This window comes from Mus caroli, unplaced genomic scaffold (assembly GCF_978045245.1).
Source record: "Mus caroli unplaced genomic scaffold, Mus_caroli_1 scaffold_8, whole genome shotgun sequence".
NCBI classification, from domain to species: Eukaryota; Metazoa; Chordata; class Mammalia; order Rodentia; family Muridae; genus Mus; species Mus caroli.
In genome coordinates this window covers 40,703,702-40,730,122 of record NW_028227263.1, presented here as the reverse complement: position 1 = coordinate 40,730,122, position 26,421 = coordinate 40,703,702, and the positions used below count along the sequence as shown (strand labels likewise).

General features: G+C 48.9%; 1 protein-coding gene across 5 annotated transcripts; it reads right to left on the bottom strand.

Moving 5' to 3' along the window:
* Window positions 1–2,581: 2,581 nt before the first annotated feature.
* On the bottom strand, window positions 2,582–25,230 carry Trim3 (tripartite motif containing 3). Of its 5 annotated transcripts, none has more exons than XM_029479865.2 (12): window positions 25,032–25,230; window positions 16,956–17,121; window positions 11,331–11,562; window positions 11,007–11,176; window positions 10,614–10,794; window positions 9,690–10,422; window positions 9,389–9,492; window positions 5,221–5,388; window positions 4,873–5,041; window positions 4,583–4,653; window positions 3,265–3,405; window positions 2,582–3,144 (listed from the first exon to the last, which is right to left on the bottom strand). In XM_029479865.2, exons 2-12 carry the CDS (start codon window positions 17,084–17,086, stop codon window positions 2,992–2,994), a joined length of 2,253 nt encoding a protein of 750 aa, XP_029335725.1. In that variant the 5' UTR covers window positions 17,087–17,121; window positions 25,032–25,230; the 3' UTR covers window positions 2,582–2,991. The 5 variants fall into 5 exon arrangements, with proteins under 5 accessions (XP_029335725.1, XP_021023149.1, XP_029335726.1 ...); XM_021167490.2 differs by having other exon boundaries at window positions 11,007–11,158; XM_029479866.2 differs by having other exon boundaries at window positions 25,058–25,230.
* Between the last annotated feature and the right edge of the window lie 1,191 nt (window positions 25,231–26,421).

Below are 26,421 nucleotides of genomic sequence, written 5' to 3'. Positions count from 1 at the left end.
CTGCTTCCCCTACTTAACACTATTTCTGTCTCTGTACTCTATTTTTCTCCTTCATACTTGAACTCAAGTTGTCATTATACATTTAGTTCTTTGTCACAGCATATCTCTTTTCCCACTATTGTAACCTCCATAAGGACAGGACCATTTCTGTCTTGTTTTCTTAGGGCCCACTGTAGTAAGTGTCCAGTAACATATATGGTCATAGAGCAGTGGTCTCAAGCTGAGTCCCAACCCCTTAGGGAGGTTGCATATCAGATATTTACATTTATGATTCATAACAGTAGGAAAATTACAGCTATGAAGAAGTGATGAAATAATTTTTTGGTTGGGGGGGGGGTCACCACAAATGGGGAACTAACTTTATTAAAGGGTTGCAGCATTGGGAAGGTTGAGAACCACTGCCATGGAAGATCACCGAACAAGCAGGATTTGAGTTCATGCAGGACTACAAAAATAACTTCCTGATCTGTCCTGAGGAAGGTTTTGTAGTGATGCCCCATGTGTGTGAAGATGACTTGAGTCATACCAGTTCAATCAGGACATGAGCTCCACAATCCTAGAATCATTTATATCTACTTGAACCTCAGATCAGAACTAGACAGAAAATACCCAGGATGGATCGATCTAGGGGGAACGAAGTGGCTTCTCTTTGAGACACCTCTTGCATGGTTTAGGAAGACTGCCTAATTTAGAGACCAGCTCCAGGGTGGGTCCTGCACTCTGGCTGGCACAGGAAGTATTTAAGTCACCTTTACTAGCACTTCACTTCCCCCTTTTGCTTTTAGGCATTCAAAAAGAGACCCAGGAATAGGAACTTGGAGCTCCCATTCTGTATTGCAGCTGGTGCTTTGCTCGGAATGGAAGGGAGGAATAGACTCTGCAGACACTGGGCCCACTGCCTCTTTAGGTCAGTACATGGACTGAGGCAGCACTGCTCCTCATTAGAGCCAGGTGCATAGCTTGGAGAGAACTCTGCCCTATAGCTTCAGGAAGTGTATTCCTCCACCTGCCTATGAAGACTCAACCGTCGGGGATGGAGAGGACCAGAGTTGTTAAGTATAACCAAGGCTTCCATGTGGAACAAGCAATACATCCTTGACCTCTGCAAAGACTTTGTGATGTTCATAGTGCCTCCAAGCCAATACCCAGGAATTTTATTGGACAATACCTTCTCTCTTTCATAACCTCTCATGACCAGCCTCCTCAGATCCACTACTGCTTAAATCTTGTGTTACCTCCCCTGCCAATTATGCTAGGTGCAAGGAGCCCAGAATGAAAGACGCTGTGATTCACTGTTAGAGAATGACAGCTATAGATCCAACTCTGCTCTGCAGTCAACAGTGTGACCGATTTCTCTGAGCCCAAGTCTCTAGTAGAGAGAGAGAGATTGTAGTCCCTACCTCCCAGTTCACTGAGTACTGTTTTAATGATCTCTGGGATTAGCAGTCCTACTCTAGTAGAGACTAGGGCTCTGGAATGCAATGTGAAAACCTCCATTCCACTGTGGGAAAAGGGCAGCAATAGAAAGGGCTAGGGGCCCATGTCTTTGGAATGACCTCTACCAGTGACTATGGAGCCCCTTACATCCAACCTCCACTTGGACAAGCCTCACGGAATGCTTTCATATCTAAAATGGTTCTCCTTGTAGCTGTGGCTATGCACTGGGTAAGAGTCATCTTTTCCTAAGTTCGTAGCCCCATGAAGGGAGGGTGGAGGGACCTGTTGATTTCTACAGCGCACACAAGAGATACAAGGCCTGGGAATGAGGAACTGGCAAGTGGCTGGGGTCCCAGAGATTCACTCTTTTTTGTTCTCATATCCTGAAGTGGTTTTTGTTTGTTTGTTTTTGTTGTTTTTGTTGCTTTTATGCAAACCTGGAACTGGACTACGTGGGTTATAAAAGAAAAGACCATGAGGGCAGGAGGCCATGTTGAGGGGCTGCAGGGGGAGGAAGAGGTGGATACGACCAAGATACATTTTATACATGTGTGACATTGTCAAAGAATAAGGAAAAAAATTCTTTAGGGGCTGGAGAGATGGCTCAGCTGTTAAGACCCCCTTTGTTCTTGAAGAGGACCTGGACCTGGTTCCCAGCACCCACGTGATGGCTCTCAACCATCTCTAACTCCAGATCCAGGGGCTCTAACACTCTTCACAGGCACTGCATGCATGTAGTGAACAGATAAGATATGCAAATAAAACATCCATATCAATAAAATTAAAATGAATATTTAAAACAAGACAAAAACTTTAAAAATATTCTTTAAGGGCTAGAGAGATGGCTCAGTGGTTAAGAGCACCGACTGCACTTCCAAAGGTCCTGAGTTCAAATCCCAGCAACCACATGGTGGCTCACAACCATCTGTAATGAGATCTGATGCCCTCTTCTGGTGCATCTGAAGACAGCTACAGTGTACTTAGATATAACAATAAATAAATCTTAAAAAAAATTTCTTTAAAAATGTCACCACTTGTTGCTGATACTGTGTCATTTGCCTGTCTTCTTGACTACTTTTTAGTTCATAGTAGATACCAATACTCCAACCCTTCAGAGACCCACCCCACAAGAACCTAGCAAAAACACCTTGGCGAACACATTTATTTAATATAGGGGTGGGGTATTGCTGTCTCTGTCAGTGTGTATGGGGTGGTAGGGAGACAACCAGAGGGACTTCTGAAGTAAGAGGCTGTTCTGGCCCCAGGCTGGGAGTCAGAGAGCAGACTGAGGGTATAAGGGGGGTGTGTAAAGGGGTTAGGGTGAAGCTCTGCACACATCCTTGGGACCAGTCCAGGCCCACCCAGTTACCAAAGCAAGAACCGAATAAATAAAGTGCAACCGTGGGGTTGGGGAGGAAGGGAAGGGCACTGGGCACACCCATGCCCATAGCCCACATTCAGTGCTGCCGGGTCTGGCCCACCTCTTAGCCAGACCCTCTTGTCCAATCACCCCTATGTTCGTCCCTCCATGAGCCAAGCAGGGCCCTTGTGCAGCTACTGGAGGTATCGATAGGCCTTAAAGCAGTGGTTGCCAGCATCAGCCACTACCACGTGGCCATCCGAGGTCAATGCCAAGCCCTGTGGGCCATATAGTGGCTCTGCAGACGTGTTGATATAGGACAGGAAGGAACCAGAGCTGTCGAATACCTGGGGAAGACGTGGAGAATGGAAACAGAAGTCAAGTCAGGCAGAGAAGAGTCTGTGTGGGGAAAGACAGAGAGGCACAGAGAAAGCCTCACCCTCAAGCCATCCCTGGGCCTAACTCACCTGTATGCGGCTGTTGCCCCAGTCGGCCACGATGATGTTCCCATTGGAATCCACAGCTACTCCCGTGGGGGCATTGAACTGTCCGTTGCCCTCGCCATGCGAGCCAAATTTGAAGAGGAACTCTCCATCAGCACTGTACACCTGGTGGGGGAAGGGGCTAGGGACTGGGGACCTGACCTCGGGCAGAGGGCAAGGTCTTGGAGGGTGGGGCAAAGCTCCAGGGAGAATTCTCAGATCTTCAGCTTGGCCCAGAAATTCTTCCCAGGGATCACACACTGTATCCCACTGCCCAGATGATGCTTCCCTGGGGGAGTGAGTGGTACTTCCCATTTCTCTGTTCTGACACTGCTACCACCGTGCTGGGACAGACCATCTCCATTCCACCTTCTCAGCTTGACACAAACAAACAGACACATCCCTGGTTCTGTCTCAAGTCTGCCTTTCATATACATACTGCAATGCCTGTCTCAAGTCTGCCTTTCACATACTTACTGCAATACCTGTCTCAAGGTCTGGGTGCTCACTTCTCATCTTGACCACTGTCTCTAGCGCTGCCCCAGTCAGAGTGACCTTTCTAAGACACACAGAGGTTCACCACACCCCTGCCTGCAATTCCTTAAGCACTCCCCACAGCTCTTAAAAAGGGGGCTAGCCCTTCACAGGGCACACATGTCACAACCTCAACTTGCAGAAGTATACCTAGTCTCAAGTACCCACAGTTGCCGAAGCACCATGAATGATGCCAACTTCCACGTAGGTCTGTTCCTCTGTGTGTGTGTGTGTGTGTGTGTGTTATTTAAAATACAGGGTAGTACATATCTCAGGAAGTCCTTGAATTCTTCATGGATACAAAGGTGACCCTGAACTGCTGTTCTTCCCTCCACCCCGAAGCACTGGGATTACTGGTGTGTATCACCACACTTAGCCTCTTCTGTGTCTTCTGACTCAAACTCTCTCCTTCTCTATTTTTTGGTTAATTCTACTGGTACTTTAGGTCTCCCCTTGTATCAATGCCTTCTGCTCAACCCTCCCACAGTTCCCTGTGCCTACCCAGAATCTATCACTTCAGATGGTAATTTCCTGCTTGTCTCCTCTACCCTGAGCTACTCAAACCTAGAAGACAGGGAATGTGTTTGTCTTGCTTACATGGAGTCCCCAGCTTCTAGCATAGTGCCTAGGACAAAGTAGCCAAGCCATAACTGTTTATTGGTTCAATGAAGGAGTTCAAGGGGGCTTAAAAGAGGAGGGTAGGGAGAAAGGAGTTTTTTGAAGAGGAGGGGTGACTGGGACAGTGGTCATGGAGGGGGAGGACACTGACCTTCACTGAATGGTTATGGAAATCCGTTACTACAATCTCATTCTTGTTGTTCACAGCCACAAAGTGGGGCCCTGAGAACAGAGGGGGGGGGGAGTTAAAGCATTAAAAGTCAGGTGAGGGGTATGATCTCTGGGAGGGGTGAGATACCCTGTCTCTGGGAGGTTGGAACCAGGTAGTAGGAAAGGGGAATCAGGGTCAAGATATAGAAGGGGCCTTTACAACCAGAGGACCCTGGGAAATTCTATGGAATTGGAGCATCTCAGTCTAATCTTGGGGTTGCTTTCTTATACCTGCAAAGTGGCGGTCAGTGGCCCCACGACCTCCAAAACGCCCAACAAGCTTGCCATTGGGCTGGAAGGTGAAGACACAGCAAGATTTGTTATCCACTACAATGATATGTCCATTCCGGTCCACAGCCACTCCCTTGGGTCCCATGAGGCGGCCAGCTCCAATCTTGGTCTGTAGGGAAGGCATATAAGGGACTTTATCCTGACTAGTATAGTAGAGAGTAAAATCTTAGCCTGGGATCAAAGCAGAATCTTGAGCTAGTGACAGACCACTTCAGGGCCTGACTCAGTAGCATGGCCATCTGAGCAGGTCACCAGGGGTTTGTAGTACAGCAACAGCAAGCTTCTCACCTTGAACTTGCCCTCAGGAGAGAAGATGCTGACCCAACGGTTGTCATAGTCTGCCACAATAATGTCTCCATTGGTGTCCACTGCCACACCTGTAGGACGCTGTAGTTGCCCAGGTGAGCGCCCACGGACCCCAAATCGGAACTTGAACTGGCCCTCATTGGAGAAAACCTGGAGTAGAGGAGCAAGGGAGGGTGCAGGGAGGAGGGGAACACTGTGGGTATAGAGGAAAGGGTCCTAGAAAGATCCCATTCATTCAACAAGTATGTGCTGACACCAGGCCACGGGTACAGAGGGATCACTCGAGGGCTACCTTAAGGACATGCAGGACAGGTGTGACGGGAGTATGAAAACACAAAAGGGACCAAGGGTATGGTGGGAAAAGGCACCAAGAGAAGGAGACATGTGAGCCAAAGGCCAATAAAGATATCAACTGAGGAACCAACCAGAAGAATCCATGACAGGCCCAGAGGCTCACTAGCACCAGCCCTGTTTGAGGACCTCACTGGTGTGGCTGGAGTAGTCAACGGGAATTCCATGTGCCCTGGCTATAACTAAGAGCCACTGACAATTTATGGCCAGAGAAGCAATAAGATCAGATCTGCTTTTACAGAAATAGTCTGACAGGAAGGAGTCAGGACTGGAAGCTAGCCAACCAGTTAGAAGCTAAAGCAGGAATCTAGATGACAAATGATGAAGATTTGGACCAAGGAAACAATCTAGAGGGAAGCAGATGGATTCAAGAGAAATACAGAAGAGAGACCCAACAGAACTTCACAGCCAGCTGGAAAGGGGTAGGCAAGGAACATTGACAAGGTTTGTTCTACTCCAGTTATAGGCTGACAAGGCAGCCTTTCTTCTGGACAGAAGAAATCCGTTTTTAAGTTTTTTTTTATTTTATGTGTAAGGGTGTTTTGCCTTCCTGCATCTCTATAAACCACCAGTGCAGGTATCCGTAGAGGCCAAAAGAGGGCACTGGATCCCTTGAAATTGTAGTAATAGAGAATTGTGAGCTCCCATTATGGTTGCTGGGAACTGAACCCTGGAACAGCAGCCAGTACACTTAACCACTGAGCCAACTCTCTAGTCCCCTAGAACGAATCCTTCAATCTCCCCTTCTCCTACTCCTCCATCTTAGCCTCATAAGATGCTAAGATCTTTTCATCCTAAAGTGTCTCTTTTAATCTCTTCCTCTTAGATCACAGCTTCTAATTTAACAGCTCCATTACTCATTGCAGAATTCTCATACACTCTACTTTGTTATAGCCTCTGGGGACACAAGATGGATGGATCAGAGCCAAGAAGCTAACACAGAGAGCTCAAGTTTCTGAACCTTGGACTTGATGTTCAGTTCAGCCCTGCCCTCTCCTTTTGGGCTGGGCACCCAGTGATAGGTCTCCCAGACCTGTCCGACCACAACACATCACTTCTCCTGACACAAGCCTTGTAGCAAGTCTTCACCTGGTCAGCCAGCATTGCACCTGAAGTCTGCACTGGTCCTCTGCAAAGTCAGAATTGCCAGCAGGATAAAAGAAATACCAGAGGGTAAAGACAGGAAGTGGTGGGACTAAAAGGAACAGGTAGTTCAGCAGTGAGGCGGTCCATGACCCTCCTGCTGCTGACAGCTTCAATTCAGACTAACAGTGGGGTCTGGGAAGCCTCACTCTTCCCATCCTTTCTCACACCCCCTATTAGAACTGGCCAACTCCTATTATCTATAGAATTCCAATTTTCCAGGTCACTTCTTTAGAGTTTCCCCTTTGTTCAGATCAATATATACATGTAAAGTTAGGGCTCTACAGTATGCATTTTATACCTTTCTTTGTAACAACTATCACTTTGTAGCTGTATCTATGACCTGCTCCTTCTAAGGATGCAAGCCATGTTTGGAGCTGGTGCTGCATCTGTTTTGTCTGCAGCTGCTTCAGTGGTGTGTAGCTTCTGTCATCTACTATGCATTCAACCAACAAAAGAACTCCCAATTCAATCTCAGGCCTGAACTCGATGAACAGATCCATTTGGAAGCCACCCAGCAGCCTCAAAACTCAATAGGGGTAAAAGCGAACTCTTCAACTTCAAAGGGGCCTGCTTCTTAAGGGGAACAACCGGCATGCAGCCCACTAAGTCCCTCCACTCTCTATCCCATCCCTCTTTACCATGACATCTGGTACTCAGTAAAAGCTGCCACACTGTTTTGTCGCAGCACTAGATTTTGCTACATTAAGTAGATCTCTGACCTCAAAGATCTCAAAGGAAATGACAACAAAAAGATACAAGAAGACAAAACCAACAAACCAAGCCAGAGAAGGAAAAGTGTGAAAACCACCACAGGGAAGGGCTGGGAGAGGTCAGAGGATCACAGCATAAAGGATGCACCCAGAAAGAGCTCATCAACGTTTTTTTGGACTATAACAATGATTCAATGCCAAATATTTACACATCAAGTTATTCATTCAAAATCACAGTCTTTTCTTGCTGTTGTGTGTGCCTGCTCTATCAGCAGTGCTCCACCCTGCTTGATTGAACAAGCTCACAAGGAACCCCAGCCTCAGGAGCAAACCAGGAGAGGGAGGTGGTGTCATATCTTATCAGTCCTGAGTAGCCCAGAGTAAGAGAGGCAAGTGCTCAGCACTGGAATCCAAGAAGCTTACAGCAGCTATGATGTCAGGGTGGACTTGGGAATGGAGCGTTGAGCAAGGACTGTTAGAGAATAGCAGGTGTTTGGAAGAGAGAACTATGCCAAGCCTCTCTCACAGCCCTCCACTAGATGGTCAAGCAGCACCAGTGTTTCTGCATGTGTGGTAAGTGCCCAAGTGTTTATACAACATGACAGATGTCCACAAATCTCAACCTTTGGGCTAGGAAGCATTTCTAGCTTCAAGGGAAGGGGGCGGGGAGGTGGGTATTAAAGGTGATCCTGAGTACAATCCCAGCATTACCCAAGAGCTCCCAAGTTTCCCTTTATCCCTTCCTGGGTTTCTCTGTTTCTCTACCCTAAGAAAAACAGAGCCAACAGGCCTAATAATCTGGCTGCAAGAGTTTCTGCTAGGTGAAGTGGGGCCAAGAAGTTGCAAAGAGTGACAAGAAAGGCAATTCAGGCAGGGTCAAAAACTGTAAAGCTGTTTAAAATCAGGATCTTCAGAGCTAAGGTTCAGCTGCCCAATAATACATTTCTAAGAACTGAGGTATACAGTACAAATCTTACAGGGTAAAATCAAAATTCTATAATCATTTCCAAAACAATTTACAATCTGACCTCAGCCACCTCAGGTTCCGAACAGCAAGCCTCTTGGGATGGGATGGGAACTTCCCGCTCCAGCACTTTCCCACCTCCTTGACTCTGTTTACAGTTCATACCCAAACAATGATATATTTAACAACAGCAAGGTGTTGGGTGTAGTACATTTAATACTCTCAACAATCCTGAGAAATGTGTTTTCTAATTTTACACATTAGTTAACTACAGTGTCAAGAGGTCACATGACTTGCTAGTACAGGGAGAGCCAGGATTCAAGCTGAGGTATCTGGTTTCAGGGCCTAGGCACTCAATCACTATGCTATCTACCACACTCATGCCAACTGTGCTAGGATCAGTGCTGTCTGCAAGGGATGTAAAGGAGGGAAGCCATGTTTCCTGGTTGTAGCAAGGAACTTGCAGTACATCAGAGACCATGAACACTGAGTATGACTGGCCAATAAGTAAGCTATGAGAGGTACAAGGCAAAGAAAGACAGGTCCGAAACCACTAGAGGTTGTGTGCTACCCTCTTGCTCATGAAAGACACTCTAGCCAACCAGATGCCTGCATTCTCCAGGCATTTACTCTGGAGCCAGGCTGGTAAGCTGAAAGATAGCTGGGAAGGGCAGATCTGCAACCTGAACACTAAGACAAAGTAGCCCAGCAAGCAGTAAGCTCAAGAGCAGACAGAGAAGAAAAAAGGAGCCACTGATCTAGGAATTTACACAGTCTTAGCATGGCTGGAAGGGAAAGGCCACAGGAACCCTGGCCCGGATTAAGGGCACTATTTTGACCTGGGTGGGCAAGAGGTACTTTGATTCACGGCTCTTTAAAGACAGTATTGACTGTGGGTTTCATCTTCCAGGAGGTAACCTTGAAGGCCATAGAGTGTGAGTCCTTTCTGGTATTGAAGGAGCTAGGTAAACAGGCTTACCTGAATACATTGGTTGTTGCTGTCTGCTACCACGATGCGGCCACTGCTAGCAGCGGACACACCTTGTAAATTGGTGAATTCACCCTTCTCCCTTCCACGACTGCCTGTGAGTAAGAGATGAGAAGGGAAACATGAATTAACGCTGAGATCAGTCTGAGCCTCACTTCCCTACTCCCCAACCCCCTGTCTGAGCCAACTCATTCCCCCACTACCTTTCCCTGGGCCCCCACCAGCCCCTCCATTCACCCTTCATTTAACTCTGCCCTTAGCCTTCATTTGGCTCTGTGCTTGGCCCTCCTACCAACACGAAAGACGAGTTCATCCTCAATTGGATTGTCCTTCCGTTTGCCACCAGTGCTGTACATGGAGCTCGGCCTACGTACTGCCTTCTGGCGCACATGACTGCCAGGACCACCGGGAGACTTGACCCGGCGCTTCACATCATCTGGGGAAGGTGGCAGGTCCCCAGGTCGAAGGGCACGCACACGAAAAGGGCTGCCACGCACCGGCTGTCCATAGAGCAGCACTGAGAGGAGCAGGTCACCTTCTGTGCGTGCAGTGTACACCAGCTCGTATGTGCCATTTTTGTGGTCCACCACCGGTACTGCAAGGCGCACGCCATCGGGGCCAGTGATCTCTGCACACAGCTCTGCGCTGCCTGTGCGCACCAGCCGCCCATCTTTGTCTTTGGTGGTGACAGTGAGAGAAGCAGGCTGGCCAACCAGTGCCTGGCGCAGGCCCTCACCCGTGGCCACTGTCTCATGGGCTGTAGCACTGGTGGTGAGCAGTGCCCCCAGGTTGAGCACCGATCTCCGCAACCCGTCCACTTCAAGGACCAGTTCCAGCTGGGCATTCTCATGTGGCCTTTCTGGGAAGGCCTGAGCTGCCAGAGCAGCCAGCCTCTCTCGCATGTGCTTTCTTACTAGCAAAACCTCAGGGGCAGAGCCCAGTCTCAGTGCCTGCTCTGCAAAGCTGCAGCTACTGCCAATGTGTTCCTGGCCCTGGCGCAGTGTGTCTAACTGTGTCTGCAACACCTGTTGGAGAAGAGGAGAAGCAGTGAGCATGCAGACTGGCAAGGAGGGAGATGCCAGGATTACTGATGAGTTTGTAGTATCATGGCAGGAAAGACTGACACAGAGACACATGTGTGGATGGGGTGCTGTGGTGGTGGGGCAGACAACCACAGCAATGACAGACCATAGTTAGCAAAGGTGATATGACGCACCTTCTGCTTGGCCCCACAAATGCTCTCCAAGTCGCTGACCAGAGCCTGCTTGCGCTGCTGCAGAGCTTGCTCCAGGTCCTCAAAGGCGGCACTTATCTGGGCCAGGGCCTCTGCCTTGCGCTCTTGCAGCTGCTGGCTGATGCCCCCAACCAAGGCGATAGCTGCAGACAGCTGTGGCAATCTGAGGAGGTAAAACATCTCATACCAGGATGGCTGAAGGGTATCCTGGCCAAATCAGGCCTTTTCAAAGATGGCCTCACTACCGCCCTCTGGGAGATCCCCTACTTGACCTTCTGCAGCCTTCCATTTCTGCCTTTCCCAGACCCTTTCTTTCCCCTCCCTGAGGCCCCTGCCCTGCCCCAGCTGAGGCACCAGTCCCCAGAAGATGCCTACCGGCCACGCACAGCCTCAAGCTGGCGCTGCAGAGCTGCCTTGTGCTGCTCCACCACATCCCGCAACAGCACTGTGCCGTGTTCACGGTGCTCCCCTGCGCGGCACTCACCACACATGGCAGTCTCACAGGCCTCACAGTAAAACTCCATTGTCTGGTGGTACAAGGGCTCCTGTGAGGCGACAGCCACACTACACTTCTTTGCCCCTCCCCTCTGGCCCTCTTCACCCCTGCAGAGCCCCTTAGCCACCACCACCCTACCCTCATCACCTCTCCTTCTCCTCCCACCCCAAGTCCTGGCCTCACTGGGCCTCGCTTGGGCCCACCTTGCCTTCATGGTTGGGGCAGGAGAGAGGGCGGCCAGCCACTGCGCTGAGGGGGTGGGGGTCTTCAGGGTCATGAGCCCCATCGGGTGCCTGCTGCATGGCCTCCATGAGGCTGCTGATGAAGAAGTTGTTTTGTAGGGCTGAGACGCCCTGTTCTGGGAGGATGGATGTCTGCCGGCACACTGGACAGGACAGTGTCAGGCTCTGAGGAGGGATGTAGTTCTGGAGGCATCTGACCAAGGAGAAGGGAGAGTCAAGGGGGGAGTGGCAAAACGTCCCTCATAGATGCTTAACCCCTTTTACATAGCTGTGCAATTAAGATTTCATTTTGAAGCATCTTTGTGTGGTGCACACAGGCCTCATCCACCAGCAGGTGCTAAAAGGCCTCTGAGGACTGAGCAGAAATGCATCCCTGGTCTCTCTAAGAACAGACACATCTACATTCCTCTGCTTGAACAAACAAAGGCTCACCTTTCACAGGTGTTTACCAAACCTCAAGAAAATATGTAACAAGCCCTCATCCTGCTAGCCCTGGCCCCTTTAACTCATTAAACATTTACCGACTGCTTATTCTTGCCAAATTTGTGCCAAGCTCTGAGGGTAAAAAAATAAAACACGGTGCCAGCTTTTAAAATAGTTCCAGTCTTCAGAGGGATTAACAAAGACACAGAATTAAAGACACTGGCCCTAGAGCTAGCGTGCCTCAGTTCAATTTCCAGGCCAGGGACCTAATCCACTTATGGCCGCTGACAAGGTACTGTCATGAACCAAGGAGTCTGCCCTTACAAGATGGTGACAGCACAGAATTCAGTCACATGGGATTAAATGTAAAGTCTGGCCCACACAAGCACAATGCACAAAGAACAGAGGAGATGGGGACGTGCACATGGCTCAGGAGGGGGGAGAAGAGGCTAGGAGGCACTTCAGAGGTCCAGGAAACCTGTGTGGAGAAGTAACTGTTGGGCCAAGCAGAGAAAGGCGGAAGGAGGGGAAGCAGGGTACAGAAAGCACTTTAGCAGGATAGGGACAGCAGTGATGATGAGGAAAGAGGAGGCGCCCAGCAGTAGGTCCCAGCAGCAAAGAGCAGCCAAAGGAGGGCAAATCTGAGGGGACATGAGGACAGATAAGGCAGTGGCACCATCAGAGTTGCTGTTTACCAAGGTCACATGTGTTGGATGCCATGCTTTGTACTTCATGTGTCAGGGCACAGCAAGGGTGAGTGGTCAGAGGAATCGAGCTACTGAGTACTGGAGCCTATATTTAAATGTAAAGCAAGTGTGTGCTAACTAACACACTCAGGATATTCCAGACAGGACAGGAGATAGACCTGGGTATGGGTGGGAACACATGTATATTGAAGAAACACGGCCAGGTGTGGCAGCACACTCCTATCATCCCAGCACTCTGGAGATGTAGTAAGAGGACTGCCTCGATTACACAATCAGCTCAGGCGATGCAATGAGACCCAGTTGGGGTTGGTGGTGGAAGACTAGATATAGGGAGTAAGAGGAAAGAAGGGGAAGAAGGGATGCAGACAATGACAAGTAGATACGGAGAGTGAGGGTGACCAGTCTTAACTGGCTCCCAGCCTCCTAGCTTAGGTACCTCACTGATGGTGGCACACATCAAAACGAAAACACACAGAAGAACAGCACTGTTGAGAAAGGGGGGTTAAGAGACAGAGATGGGGGGGACATCAACATCAGCGAAGACAGAGGAGGACTGCAGAGAAGATGTAGACACTGGTAAGAGAGGGACAAAGAAGTCAGTAAAGATGAATGTGAAGAGCAGAGGGCATGGGCGGAGAGGCTGGAGGAGTGACTGTCCGGTCAGATGTGGGTCTGGAGGAGGGAATGACTCACAGGGTGAGAAGTGGCTCCAGAGTGGAAAGTGCCCACTGCATTTGGCAAACATGAGCAGCCTTTTCTCTGGGAAGGTGACAGCAGTGGCTGCTGGGGAAAAGTCTGAACGAGACAAGTTGAAGGGGTGGGGGCTGGGCAGTTGGGTGGGAAGGTGTTGAAGGACTGGATGGTGTGGCAAGGAGACAAGAAGACAGTTCTTCTCTGCTAATAAGGGGTACTTTAATTTTGCAGTTTATCCAATCTACTACTGAGCCACATCCCCAGCCCAGTATAAATGGGGATTTTGAGATTCTCTTTAAGCTAAAGTTAACCGTAGAGAGGGAGTGATGGGAGAGACTAGGAAACCAGTAAGACAATGTCTTGGGGATGGAAGGAGGCTTGGTTGGGCTAAAGGGGAGGCACGGGCCCCACCTTTGGTGGTGGGAAGGAACACAGGAAGGGTGGTTTTTAGCGGAGCACAGGGACAGAGTCAGAATAAGGGTGCCTAACGTCTCAGGGGGCTCAACCACAGAGCAAAGACTGGAGGAGTAAGGGGTGACGGTGGTGGCTGGGATGAGTCACCCAGGGAGGGAAGCACGATGATTACTAGAAGCAGACAGCAGACTGAAGGCGGCCGTGCTTGGAGATGGTGAATCTACAGAGGAAAGATACCCACGGTGCAAACTGACCTGAATCCCAGACTCTTCTCTTGCTCTTGCCTATGCCTTCTGTTCTGAATTAAAATGTAACAAACATAACATGCCGGGTATGATCTTAAGTGCTTTACAAATAATAACTGGTTTCTCTGTGACCTACTTCTCCCTGAAGTCCCTCCCAGTAGAGAGTGGTTTTTGTTTCATGCTCCACATTCCTTAGGGCCAGAAGGTGGGGTTGGCTCCTCCTTCGTCCCCACTGGAACATTCTATGTGTCTGCAGCTCCTTTGAAGCTGCTCTCTTCTGCCTATCCCCACCCCCACCCCACCCCCTTGCTGCTGTCTCCACTGACCTAGGAGTTTTTTCTTGACTTGTTGAAGTACTTTTCCTGACTCAACTCTTCTATCCCCCCTCACTCCCTCGAGTTCTGCAGTGTTCTCAGTGGCTCTCCATCACGGTCTCTTCCTTACTTCCTCACCACTAAACTTCTTCTTCACCTCACCTCATCCGTTCGCACTCTCCCACTACCGCCCACATCTCAGCAGTGGCCACCTCTGGAATCTGAAACCCACCCCTAACAATGCTTATCATTCTAGTTCTATTCCTTCCATGATCTTGAAGCTGATGGATAACTTCTGTTGGTCAACATCCCCGGACTGCCACAATTTCCAACTGGCCTGGGCTACACAGAGATTCCCCAATTCCACCACCTCCTAGCTCCTGCCTCACTCACCAGCATACACTGCCTTTTCTGGTCTCTCGTTTGCTGTTACTTTTTTACTGTTTACTTCTTTTCCTTGTTACTATTTTGCATTTTTTTTCCCCCTTGAGTCAAAGTATCACTACATAGCTCCTCTGGCCTCTAAACAAGAACTAAAGGTTCATTCCACCACACCCAGATTTGTTTATTTCCTAAGGCAAAGATTTTTCTATTGCCAGCACCCTTCTCTCATATCCCTGTTATATGTTGGATATCCCTTGGCTATATTCCTTTGTATTTAATGACTCAACCTTAGTTTTCTCCTCTCTAAAATGGGAATGATGCATCTTTCTGGAGCTAGGAAGATATCTCAGCCGGTAAGAGGACTTGCTATGTAAATGTAAAAAGGGTTATGTTTGAATCTCCAGTACCCTCGGAAAAAGCCAGGCATAGCTACACATGCCTATAACCCTAGCACTGGCAGCGGGGGTGGGGTGAGGGTGGTGGGGGTGGGAGACAGCAGATCCCAGGAACCCACTGGCAAACCAACTTAACCAAACAATGAGCTTCAACAAAAGACCCTATTATAAGGCAATACAGCAGAGAGTAATAAAGGAAGACACCTGACACCTTCCTTTGGTCTTTACATGATGTATATGAACTCACACACCTAGAAAATGCACCTACTTATACATCATACACAGCCAGAGGGCGGGGGAGGGGAGGATAATGCATCTTAAGTAAAATAATACATGTAAACCAAGTAGAAAATCCATGGCCAACTATAAGCAGTCACTGATTTCACCCAAGAGTGCTTAGTGAACTAGGCACACAAGTACGCCGGCATCTAGTTACAGCTGTGACATAGCACTGAGCCTCTGTAACACAGGCTTAGTGAAGGACAAAGGTGAGAGAGAAGTGGGCCAGGGATAGTGAGATGATCAGCTGTAGGGCTGAGGATGGACAGAAAAGAAAGGGAAGCCAGGGGGAGGTGGCAACGTGGGAAGAAAGGGAGCAGCCAAGGAGCCTAGGCTTTAGAGCTAGTCAAAGGTGTCACAGCAGTATCAGGGTGGAAGGAGCCAGAAGAGGAGGGGCTGGAGTTCACAATTGTGGAAGCACTACTTTCCAGAGTCAGATAGACAGAGTGGGTTGAGGTCCACAGGCTGATGGAAGAATCTAAATGAGCAAGAAGCCAAGATTGTTGCCCACTAGTAAACAGGAAGAAAATATTAAACCTGGAATCTCAAAGGGGAGGGCTCTCAGGGAAGCAGGAGGTAGACAGAAGGTTTGGAGAGACTCTGGTGAGAAGACCTGGGGGCTATGATATCTAAGACACAGCCATGAGATCGGAGGTCAGAGAGTAAAAAGCTGCCAAAACACAACGGGAGCATGCAGAAAACCATGCAGGGGCTCTGAGTGGATCTCAGGTAAGATGACTTTCCTAGTGGGCTTACCGAGCCCACCTCCCAGTGGAGACCACTGCAATCATTCACTATGCTCCAGCTCCACAGGGTTTCTCACAGGCCCCTATCCAAGACATTCCTAGGCCACAAGGCCTTGCTGAGTTTTCCACTCTGCCTCACCTGCTCTTAAATTCCCTTTACCTAACTCGTGGGATGAAAAGGATTCAACAAACTTCAACGGATCACTGAGCTCACACAGTTGAATACCATATCTGCAGAATTTACTGTGAGTGCAATTCAGGGTCTACAATGCAGCTCTATAAATGTCACTTTACTACAAACCCTTAAATCATAAAGATCATGTCTGTAGGGCTGGATATGGTGGTGTAGCGCATGCCTTTAATCCCAGTACTTGGGAGGCATAGAGGAACAGATCTCTGTATGTTCAAGGACAGCCAGCTCTACGTAGTGAATTCCAGTCTAGACAAGACTATACAGTGAGATCTTGTCTCAATAAATCCATAAAATAATTACTTTTTTCCCCATCTGCTTCTTGGTGCATACTCAATCACTTGGATAGGGTCTAACACATAGCAGTTACTCAATAAAGCAATATTAGAAGAACGAAGGCAGGATGCATAGAAGCCTAGAGGCTGGGCAGTACTGCCTTTCATTTAGTGCCTCAGAACAGACAGAGAAGAACAAACCTAATTTCAAATATCCATCCCTCCATCAGTCACAAACTACGCTGGTCCCACTGCTGCTTGGGAGCCTCAGTGCTGATTTCCCCTCTGGCTGCCTTGAGATCTGGGAAAGCTGAGAAAGCCTGATTCTAGGCAACTCTCTGGCCCAGTGTTCAGAGTTCTGATACTCTCATAGCTTACTGCAACCCAACCCTTGTCTCCTGCAGGATGAGGTTCATTTGTCTCTCTCTCCCATGTATTCACATTCCCCTTGTTTATAACATGGGTTTTCCTTGGGGGCAGGGGGCTGCAGGGTCCTTGTCCCCTCCAGTAGTTCTCCTCACCTTTCACAGAAGGTATGTAGACAAGGCAGAACTTTGGGGCACCGGTACCGATCCAGACAGATACTGCATACCAGAAACTGCTTGTCCATTGGTTGCACTTCCGGGCCAGGGCTGTCCTCCCTCTTTGCCATGGTGACCACAGATGGTTCCTGTCACTCACACCAGCCTGTGTACAGAGAAATAGTCAGCAACAGGAAAGCCAGCAGTCCCTCCCCCCCCTCCCTACCAGATCTCCTGCAGAGAAATGTGCCCCTTTCTTCCCTGCAGGGACAGGACAAGGTGGTGGCTGAAGTGCGTGGGCTGAGTGACTCCTGAACATGGCACTATTTTAGAGCACAGATTTGGGGTTACACTGGGTTTTAAAGGCCCTCTCTGGGCAGCTTGGTGACCCTGGATCATTCTAATCTACAAGCTTCAGTTTCTAATTCTTTTTTTAATTAATTAATTAATTAATTACTATATGTAAGTACACTGTCGCTGTCTTCAGACACTCCAGAAGAGGGCATCAGATCTCATTACGGATGGTTGTGAGCCACCATGTGGTTGTTGGGATTTGAACTCCGGACCTTCGGAAGAGCAGTCGGGTGCTCTTACCCACTGATCCATCTCACCAACCCTAGTTTCTAATTCTTAATAATGCAAATACTATTTCCCATCTCACACGGTTGTTTTAAGAGCCTGAGAGAGGTCATGTCAAGTGCACAGTACAGGGATAACTTTGCACTGACACCCCCAACTCTTATTCTGCTCAGCACCTCCATCCCACCTCTAAGAGTCATTCAGGTAGCTCATCCCCCTACTACTTAGCACAACTGCTCAGGGGTGCACTCTTCGCCACACTGATCAGTATTAAAGTTAAGGATGACTCGAAAGCTCTCCTTTCTCCCAAATTCCAAAGCGTTGCTCCCATCTCAGGCCGCCCCGCGCTCTCTTTCATTATTATTATTATTGTTATTATTTTATTAGGTATTTTCTTCATTTACATTTCCAATGATATCCCAAAAGTCCCCCATGCCCCCCCCTCCTTGGCCCTGGTGTTCCCCTGAACTGAGGCATATAAAGTTTGCAAGACCAATGGGCCTCCCCTTCCACTGATGGCCGACTGGGCCATCTTCTTATACATATGCAGCTAGAGTCACGAGCTCCGGGGGGTACTGGTTAGTTCATATTGTTGTTCCACCTATAGGGTTGCAGATCGCTTTAGCTCCTTGGGTGCTTTCTCTAGCTCCTCCATTGGGGGCCCTGTGATCCATCCAATAGCTGACTGTGAGCTGCCACTTCTGTGTGTGCTAAGCCCCGGCATAGCCTCACAAGAGACAGCTATATCAGGGTCCTTTCAGCAAAATCTTGCTAGTGTATGCAATGGTGTCAGCATTTGGAGGCTGATGATGGGATGGATCCCCTGCTCTGAGCTCTCTACTAGGATGGAGTAACTGGTATTCTGCTCCTAAGCCTGTGCCTTCCCATCCACCACCCCTTCTAATCAGAGGGAATTTTCTGAACACAATTTTAACCCTACCATTATTCCTCTTAACTTCCTTTGATGGTTCTCCACCGTCCGGAGGAGAAAATCCTTAAACTAGCCCTAGAGGCTGAGTACCAATACTTTGTCCACACCTCCCACTCAACCTCTGGTCTCACAACGTGTGATCTGTCATAATGGTTTCACTTCCTAGAAAACTCCATGTTCTCTTTGTTTCTGTAGTTAGACATTCTGTTCCCCTCTGCCATCGATATTCCCTTACCTAACTTTCATGTAAACACCACTTCCTTTAGGAAGGCCAGACTTCCCAAAGTCTGTGTTAAGTGCTACTCCTGTTCCTTATATTTCCTCCATCCTAAACCTTACCCTATACTAGAATTTTGTTACATCTCTGCTCCCTTCCTATGCAGTGTTCTTGAAACAGGCATAATATTTTACTTTTCCATTTCTAGGACTTAGCAAGGAGTATGTTACAAAGAACATCTTTCCTGAATTGGATAACTAATTCAAAATATTCCAGTGTGCATAGACACAAGAAATGTCTGAGCAAAAGTGAGGAAGTGACAGTGGACAGATGGGTGTAGTGGTGCACATCTTTAATCTCAGCACGTGGCAGGCAGACATAGGTAGGTCTCTGTGAGCTTGAGGCCACAGTGAGTTCTATAGTTGCCCATAGGTGGCAAGGAGTACTATGAAGAAAAATGGTATGAAGAGAAATGAACTTCTTCACTGAGTGATGACAAAGGCTCTTCAAGCAGAGGATGTAAGTTGGGGTGCTGGTAGGAAAGGTGGGGAGACTGTAGGGCTGAAGCAAAAGGCCACGGACATTCTTGGGAGAAGGTTCATCTTACATGGACCATGTGCTGAAGGCAAAGTGAATGCCAGCAGCACTAAGTGAGGGGACACAGAGATTGTGAAGAACTCGTAAGCATGGTAAGAATATTATTTTATCCTAAGATAGGCAAAGGGATGAGGCAACTTACAAAGGGAGGATAATAAGCCAGAGCACACTCTTTTGGTATGACAATTATGGAGGAATAGAGTGGGGAACAGAGTGAGGGAGGTCATCAAGAAACTACCCCAACTATTCTGGTGCCAGTGTTACAGAGCCAGAGGCAGAATGATAGACTAATGCAAGTAATGTCTGTGAGGCTGAATCAGGACAGTGTTATAGACTGGATGTCAGAGGTGAGGGGGACATTGATAACAACTCCCCAGTTTCTCAACTGAACAAATAGAGGGCCATGGATAGGCAGAAAGAGCTAAGGTGGTGTGTGTGTGTGTGTGTGTAGGGGGTAGGGGGCTGTCTGAGGGAATGCTGTTCCGGGCGAGGTGAGTTTGAAGTTCAGACATAATGTCCAGGTAGAGCTGTTAAGTGAGAAACAGAATACAGGTGCTCGAGAGAAGTCTAGGCTTGTTATTGATTTGGAATCACTGTCATTAATAGGCCCTTAAAGCAATAAGAATGGATGAGACTGCATCTTGGGACAGAAGTGGAGAGTGATAGAGGGTGGGGTGAAATAGGTTAAAGACTAGAAGTGTTCACTATGTGTGGTTTTGGCAGAGTAGTTCAGCTCACAGTGATGAGCAGGTGAAGTTAACAAAGCAGGTGTAGACAATCTGTGACAGAAAGTTATCCATGAAGAGGCTGAAAAACAGGCAGTGACTAGGACCATATCATCACTGCTGTGCCCAGCTTCATGCACCATGGGTTTCTTTAAGACAATGAATGAATGACAGCCCATAGGCCTCTTCAGGTTTGGGAAGGTATGGGAGGAAAGCTAAAGTGCATTTGTCCAGCGTGTATGTGCTGGTGGGTGTGAGAAGGTAAGGAAGGACTCACTTAAGAGCATCTCTCCTGATGTTGGCACTGGCATTTGGGGGGACTTAATACCAGGGCATCATTAGAGGGAGGGAGGGAGGACAGCTTGGTGGCTGGCAGGGCAGGGAGGTTGGAGACAAGCTGAAGCTTCAGTCTGTAAATGGCAAGGCTGGGAGATAGAGTACCAGTAGCGGCTGAGCCCAGCTGGGGCAGCTGGACGTTAGGCTCCACCCCTCTTTAAACTCAGGGGATCTCCCAGCCTGTCACACAGAAGTGGGAATTGGGCTCTGTCCAAGGACCAACAACTCCTCCCTCCCTTCCCCTTCCTGCTTCTACTTCCCACTCTGATACACAGGACATCACATCTGCTGTGGCCATGCCCCAGCCTGATTCTAGGATTTGACAGATTGATTCCTTAGGCTCCTCCCACTCGTGGGTCACCTCTCAATTCTAGAGATAACACCTTCAATAGGCCAGGACTCAACAGCAGACATTTGGAGGATTCTGGACATAGAACTAGGATGCAACCTCCTTCCTTGGGCATCTTTGTCCCTTATCCCACCCGTCTCTTTCATGGTTCAGTTCTAAAGGCACTTCAGTCCTCATCCAGCATGCACTGGACACCTCTGCTGGGACACAAAGATAAATGAACACAGCTGAGCCTTCATGGATTCCAAAATCAAATAAACAGACTTCTGCAATGCAGTGTGGTGACAAGCATAAGGAAACAGACTGTTCTAGGAGTACAAAGAAAGTCCACAACCCGGACCTGGGGCAGGAATGGAGATTGAGGATGGGTAAGTTACAGAAAGAATACATGCTGCCTTCTGCCTCTGGAAGCTGCATCACTGGCTGTGGCAGGAAAGGGCTAACAAATGAGATGCAGAGCTAAGCAGGGCTCCACCACACAATGGTTTGTTGCCCTTATTAAGGACTTTACCCCCTTCCCTGTTAGGGGATTAAGGCTTTATCCAAAGTGCAAAGGAAAAGTGTGGTGGTGGTTGGTGGGTGGGGGTTAAGCCCAGAATGACAAAAATAGATTTTTGATTGGTGTGTGGAAATACACAGGTCAAGAGTGGAAGTTTAAGAAACCAGCCTGAGGAGGGTGATTGGTTGCTAAGGGAGGCCAAAATAATTTTCATAGGCAGAAACCAATAGAACCTGGTAACTGGTTGGTTTCATATGAAGAGACAGGGTAGGAGAAGGGATTAGAAAGGGTTACTAGTTTCTAGCTTAGAAACTGGAAGAGTTTAGATAACAAGTCCATTGTGGACCACAATGACTCCACGGTGCCCACGGGACACAGCAGAAGTGGAACAGTCCAGCTGTTGGTTAGAAAGGCAACCTCCAAGTATTGGAAAGAGAAGACATGGATCTAGATGCCTTTGGTAGAGAAATATTTCTGAAGCCACAGTGAAGTGGATGACACCAGGGTAGAGTGAGAAAGGAGAGCCTGCAACTCAGCCCCAGGGAGCAGCAACATTTAAGATAAAGGCTCAGAACGCCAAGTCTGCAGAGAAGGTTGAGAAGGTATCAGAGACAGGAATGGCAGGAATGGCAGAGAGGAAGCAAAGATATCTAGAGGCCAAGGGAGAAGAGAGGTTTACTATCAAGGCAGTGATTGTCACTGTGAAATAGAAGAGACTCTGTGATTTAAAGACCACTAAGAAACTGCTCTAGCCTCAAGAAGTGTAGTTTCTGGGATCTGGAGAAGTCAGACTCAGAGAGTTAAGTTGATTTTGAACAAATTAAGACAGCTAGTGCTGAATGAACGAGATGCTGGACGTGGGAGTGGGGGGGATGAGGAGGGGAGGGATCTGCTTCAAAGCTTTTCAGTTTTTCCAGATTCTCAAGCATCCAACCCCCCACCCCCCATGTTCTCCTCCAGTCACACAACATTTTCACTGTGCAAGACTTACACAGATGTGATCTGGAGGTGGCCACAGGCATTGTTGAGGTGTGTATGGGTGTAGGGAGTCAGCAAGGCTCACCTACTAAAAAGATACACTCCTACTCACTAGCCTCCAGGTATATTTGATCATTTGAGGCTCAGAAAAATAACAAATGTCTGTAGGTTGTAGCCTTTGGGCTTTCTCCAAAGGAGAAGAAACAATGGATGGGGGAAAGCCCTAGGTCCTGAGCAACCCTTCCCTTCCCAGAAGTGATGAAATTCATATTACTAATCTCCCCCACTAATGCCTGACAGAGTAGGTACAAGAAATTTCCCTGGGCACACTCTACAGCAAGCCCTTCATCTAGGAACCAGACATACAAAGTTGGATCAAGTGGCTCCCTACTTTGTTACCTGTGGGACACTGACACGCACATACATAATGACAAGGTGATAAGGTCCATGAGACTGACATGTTCAAAATGCTATGGCAGGATGATTCTAACTTGGTGGAGAATGAAAACAAGGAAGAGATGTTTGAACTGGATCCTGAGTTTGATAGGTACCTTGGGAAAACTTCATAAAAGAACGGAAATATGAAACATTTGCAAACAGACTGAGTTCCATGGTTTCACGATCTAAGTCCCTCACTCGTGCCCCCCCTCCCCCACTGCCCATTTCTTACATGTTTAGTTCATGGGGTTTTGTTTCAGGGTCTCTTCTCTGTTTACATACGCTGCCTGGGTAATCTCATTATTTGCCACAGTCTTAATTCTTACTCCATTCTAACAAGCTCCAAAGCCTTGTGCTGAAAGGCTCCTTTGAACTCAAGACCTATACATCTAATTGCCCTTCTAGACATCTTAGCCTGGATGATAAACAGGAATAGTTCCAAACTAAACTCCCTTCCTCCTGACCTTCTCCTCTTGCTGTGCCTCTCCTCTCTATAAAAGATGCAACCATCCCCCGGGCCTCATCAGCCAGAACCCAAGTCATCTCAACTCGGACTTTTCTCTCACCTCCGCATACAAGGTTGATGTAACCTTGATGCAAAAAATTTGCTCAAGTTTAAAAAGTCAAGAGATGTATCCATTAGGGCTGGGGTCTCCATGACTCTACACTTGTGCATGCATTTACACACACACACCTATTGACAATAATAATCAAAGAAAACGAGGCTATCAACTTAAAGGCGAGCATGGGAAGGGTTAGTAGGAGCATAACTGGGAGAGGCTGGAGGGAGGAAAGGGGGGAGGCAAAGTGATGTAATTCTATTTTAATTCAAAACGTATTTCTTTAAGGCATGAAATTTAGGATCTAGTCCTGTCACTAACTCTACCACACAAGATAATATCTAAGCAACTTTTTACCTCATACCCATATTTGTACAATGGGAGGAAGAGGGTGGTCTTGTTTTCAAAAATCAAGGCTCCTTCAGACTGCAATGTGCCATGACTAGATCCTAACGCAAACTACCTTGATGATTTGACTGCTAACTTCCATCACATGGTTAGGCAAGTTAGAGAGTGCTCACAAGCGGCCCCTCTTCTTGCTTTCCAAAATAAATGTTTTCTGAGATTGTCACCTTGGCATTCACTCTCAGGACTCTCCTCTATAGCAATCACATACCTTCTGAACGAAGGCGATACTATCCCACCTATGGTTCTTTTTTCTCAAGTTCCATTAGCAGAAATGCCACTGTCCCCTAAGCAGCTGAGCTGGTAACTACCATATAGAAAGTACTCAATAGATGCTGGTGACAGAAGAGTTATGTTTAAACTCTGCAGGTCCCTCTCAGCAAAGAGAAGCAAAATCAAAAGCAGAAACAAGACAAAGGAACAAAATTCCAAGGAGAGAGACCTCTATAACACAAGGTAGCTTCCCACAGTCTAAGTAGCAAGTGGTAAGTCTCACTGGAGGCATCCAAGCCGAGAGAGGCAGGGCACCTGTCAGGCCTGCCGCTCACATTCCCATTCTGCAGCAAATCAGACCCCTGCCTAGGAGATAGGCACTGATATGCTGCACAGTATGTCTGGAGACCTGGATAACCACTGCATCCTCCCTGGAATCTCAGATCTTCCCTCTGGAGCAAGTCCTGGATTTTTGCGGTCCGCATAGGACTCCCACACCAGGAACATGCACAGGGCCTCCCTTTTTTTTTTTTTTTTTTGAGTCAGAATGACCTCCCTGGGGTGCAGCCTGCCCTTCCAACCTGCAACCATCTGTCCCTGCAGATTTGTGGCCCAGGTTCTGAAACCAAGTGCAGGAGGAAAGAGGTGGGGAACCAGGGAGGGGACAGGAGTCCTCCAGCCAGGGCCCAGGCTGAGGAAGAACTAGAGGGGTCCTTTCCTACAAGACACAGCCTCTGCAGGAAGCTTCCTGTCCAGCAAGCAGTGCCCGCAGTGGAGGAAGGATGTCCTCCATCCTGGCTGGTGGGCTTCTTGGTGCCTAAGGAGGACGGAGAAGGGAGCAGGGGTGGAGGAGTCTGCACTCAGGAGAAAGGAACCCTTTAGATGAGCGGGGCCACAAGATTCCAGAGTGCCAATCAGCAACCCCACCCACCCACCCCCATCACCATCGGCCGCAGCTTTCGGTACCCTCCGCCAACACAGAGACTCCCAAAACCCGCGCTCCTAAAATGAACCATCACCCATCCACCCGCGCCTCCCCCCACCACACAGCCCGCAAACACGGACCTCACGTGAGCAGCCACAGCCCAAAGAATCCCCCGCTGCTCTCACAGACACGGACACGCCTCACGTGGACAGAGACAGGAACAGCTTTTGAAAGCATCTGTGCCCCCACCCAAAGACGCTCGGACCCACACACCGCCGCTAGCACCAGGACCCGCACCCCGATACACAGGAGGACCAGACGCACCCTTGGGGCCCGCGCGGCGCACTCACGGCGTGGGAGCAGGATGGGAGGGCAAGGCCCGGACTGCAGCCACTCGGAGCGGCCCGCAGCGCTGCCCCCGCTGCCAGCGCCCGTCCGCCCGGCCCTGCCCGCGGCGCCGCCCCACGTCCCGCGCCTCCGTCTGTCCCCGCGCCGGCGCCGCTGCCGCTGGACCCGTCGCACAGGCCGGAGGGAGGGGCCGGGGCGGGGCTGCGGACCCGTCGGGGGAGGGGGCGACTCCGGAGCCGAAGGCCCGCCTCAACCACGCCCCCACCTCTCAGACCACGCCCGCCAGCCCCTCCGCCCTTGCGGCTCTTGGCTCTCCCTCTGCGGTGCGGTTTGGAGCTGGCAAGCGGATCCCGGATCCTAGATCCTAGATCCGGGATCCTCGCCTGCTGCCTCTGGCTCACGAGGCCTAAGGGCGAGGGTGAGTAGCTGGGCTCTGATAGTGGCACTTGATGCCCTCAAGTAAAAGCAGCTAGAACCAGCTTTAGTACTCCGAGAGCCCGTTCCTGCTGCTTCTGGTCGCTCCTTCCTGGGCTTTCCCGGAGGCTCCTGTGAAATCTGCTAGTTTGGTTTCCACTGAGCAAGAGGGAGGGGGACCACCTGTACCTCAACCCAGAACTCTAGGAGAAGGGGTTTGCAGGCCAAGTGGGAGACTTCTTTTCGGTTTTCGGTTCCTCAGGTGCCGCCTGAGGAAATTTGGTTTAGACCATCCAGCGCGACTCCTTCCTTACACCAAAGACCCAGAGCAATTCTCAGAATCATTGCATTATGGAAAAACAGCCTAGGTACAATACAATAAAAACTGTACATTAACAGGGACTGAGTGTTTATTACGTGCCAGACAGAGCTAATCACTTTACATACATTATCTCATTTAATACGCATAACCGTAATCGGTAGCTGCTTTTATTAGCAGCTTTACAACGGAAGGAGCGGAGCGAGCGTATGTTCCCCAGGCATTAATCCTAATCAGCTAGAAAATGGTGGAGCCATGTTTGGGCTCTGCTTTCGGGTTCTGTCTCCAACCATTTGAAGATTCAATGCCCTTACAACGAAAATCCTCAGTGGCCCATAAAGTAGGGGGCTAATAAGAGAACCAGCACCTCTAATAATCAAGGCAGACAGCTGACTACATAAAGGCTAATTAAAGCCCCAGAAGCCTGGCTGGGGATTGCAGTTATCACTGACAAAGAGTCAAGTTAGACTGGTGTGCACCCCGTGCTGTGGGAACCTGCTGACTGGGTTGGTCCCCTTTCTCCACCCTCCAGAGGGGAGAGAATGCTGAAGAAGTCTGCAATTGTCTTTGGACCTGTAGTTGACAACGGCACTCAAGCCCTGTCTAAAGTGCTGCTGGGAGTTTTCTTATACA

Coding starts and splice junctions, on each gene's coding strand:
- Trim3 (XM_029479865.2), bottom strand. CDS start 17,086: ATGGCAAAGAGGGAGGACAGCCCTGGCCCGGAAGTGCAACCAATGGAC. Junction 5,389..9,388: donor GCAACAACCAATGTATTCAG/GTAAGCCTGTTT, acceptor CCTCTACTCCAG/GTTTTCTCCAATGAGGGCCA. Junction 3,145..3,264: donor GGGGCAACAGCCGCATACAG/GTGAGTTAGGCC, acceptor CGTCTTCCCCAG/GTATTCGACAGCTCTGGTTC.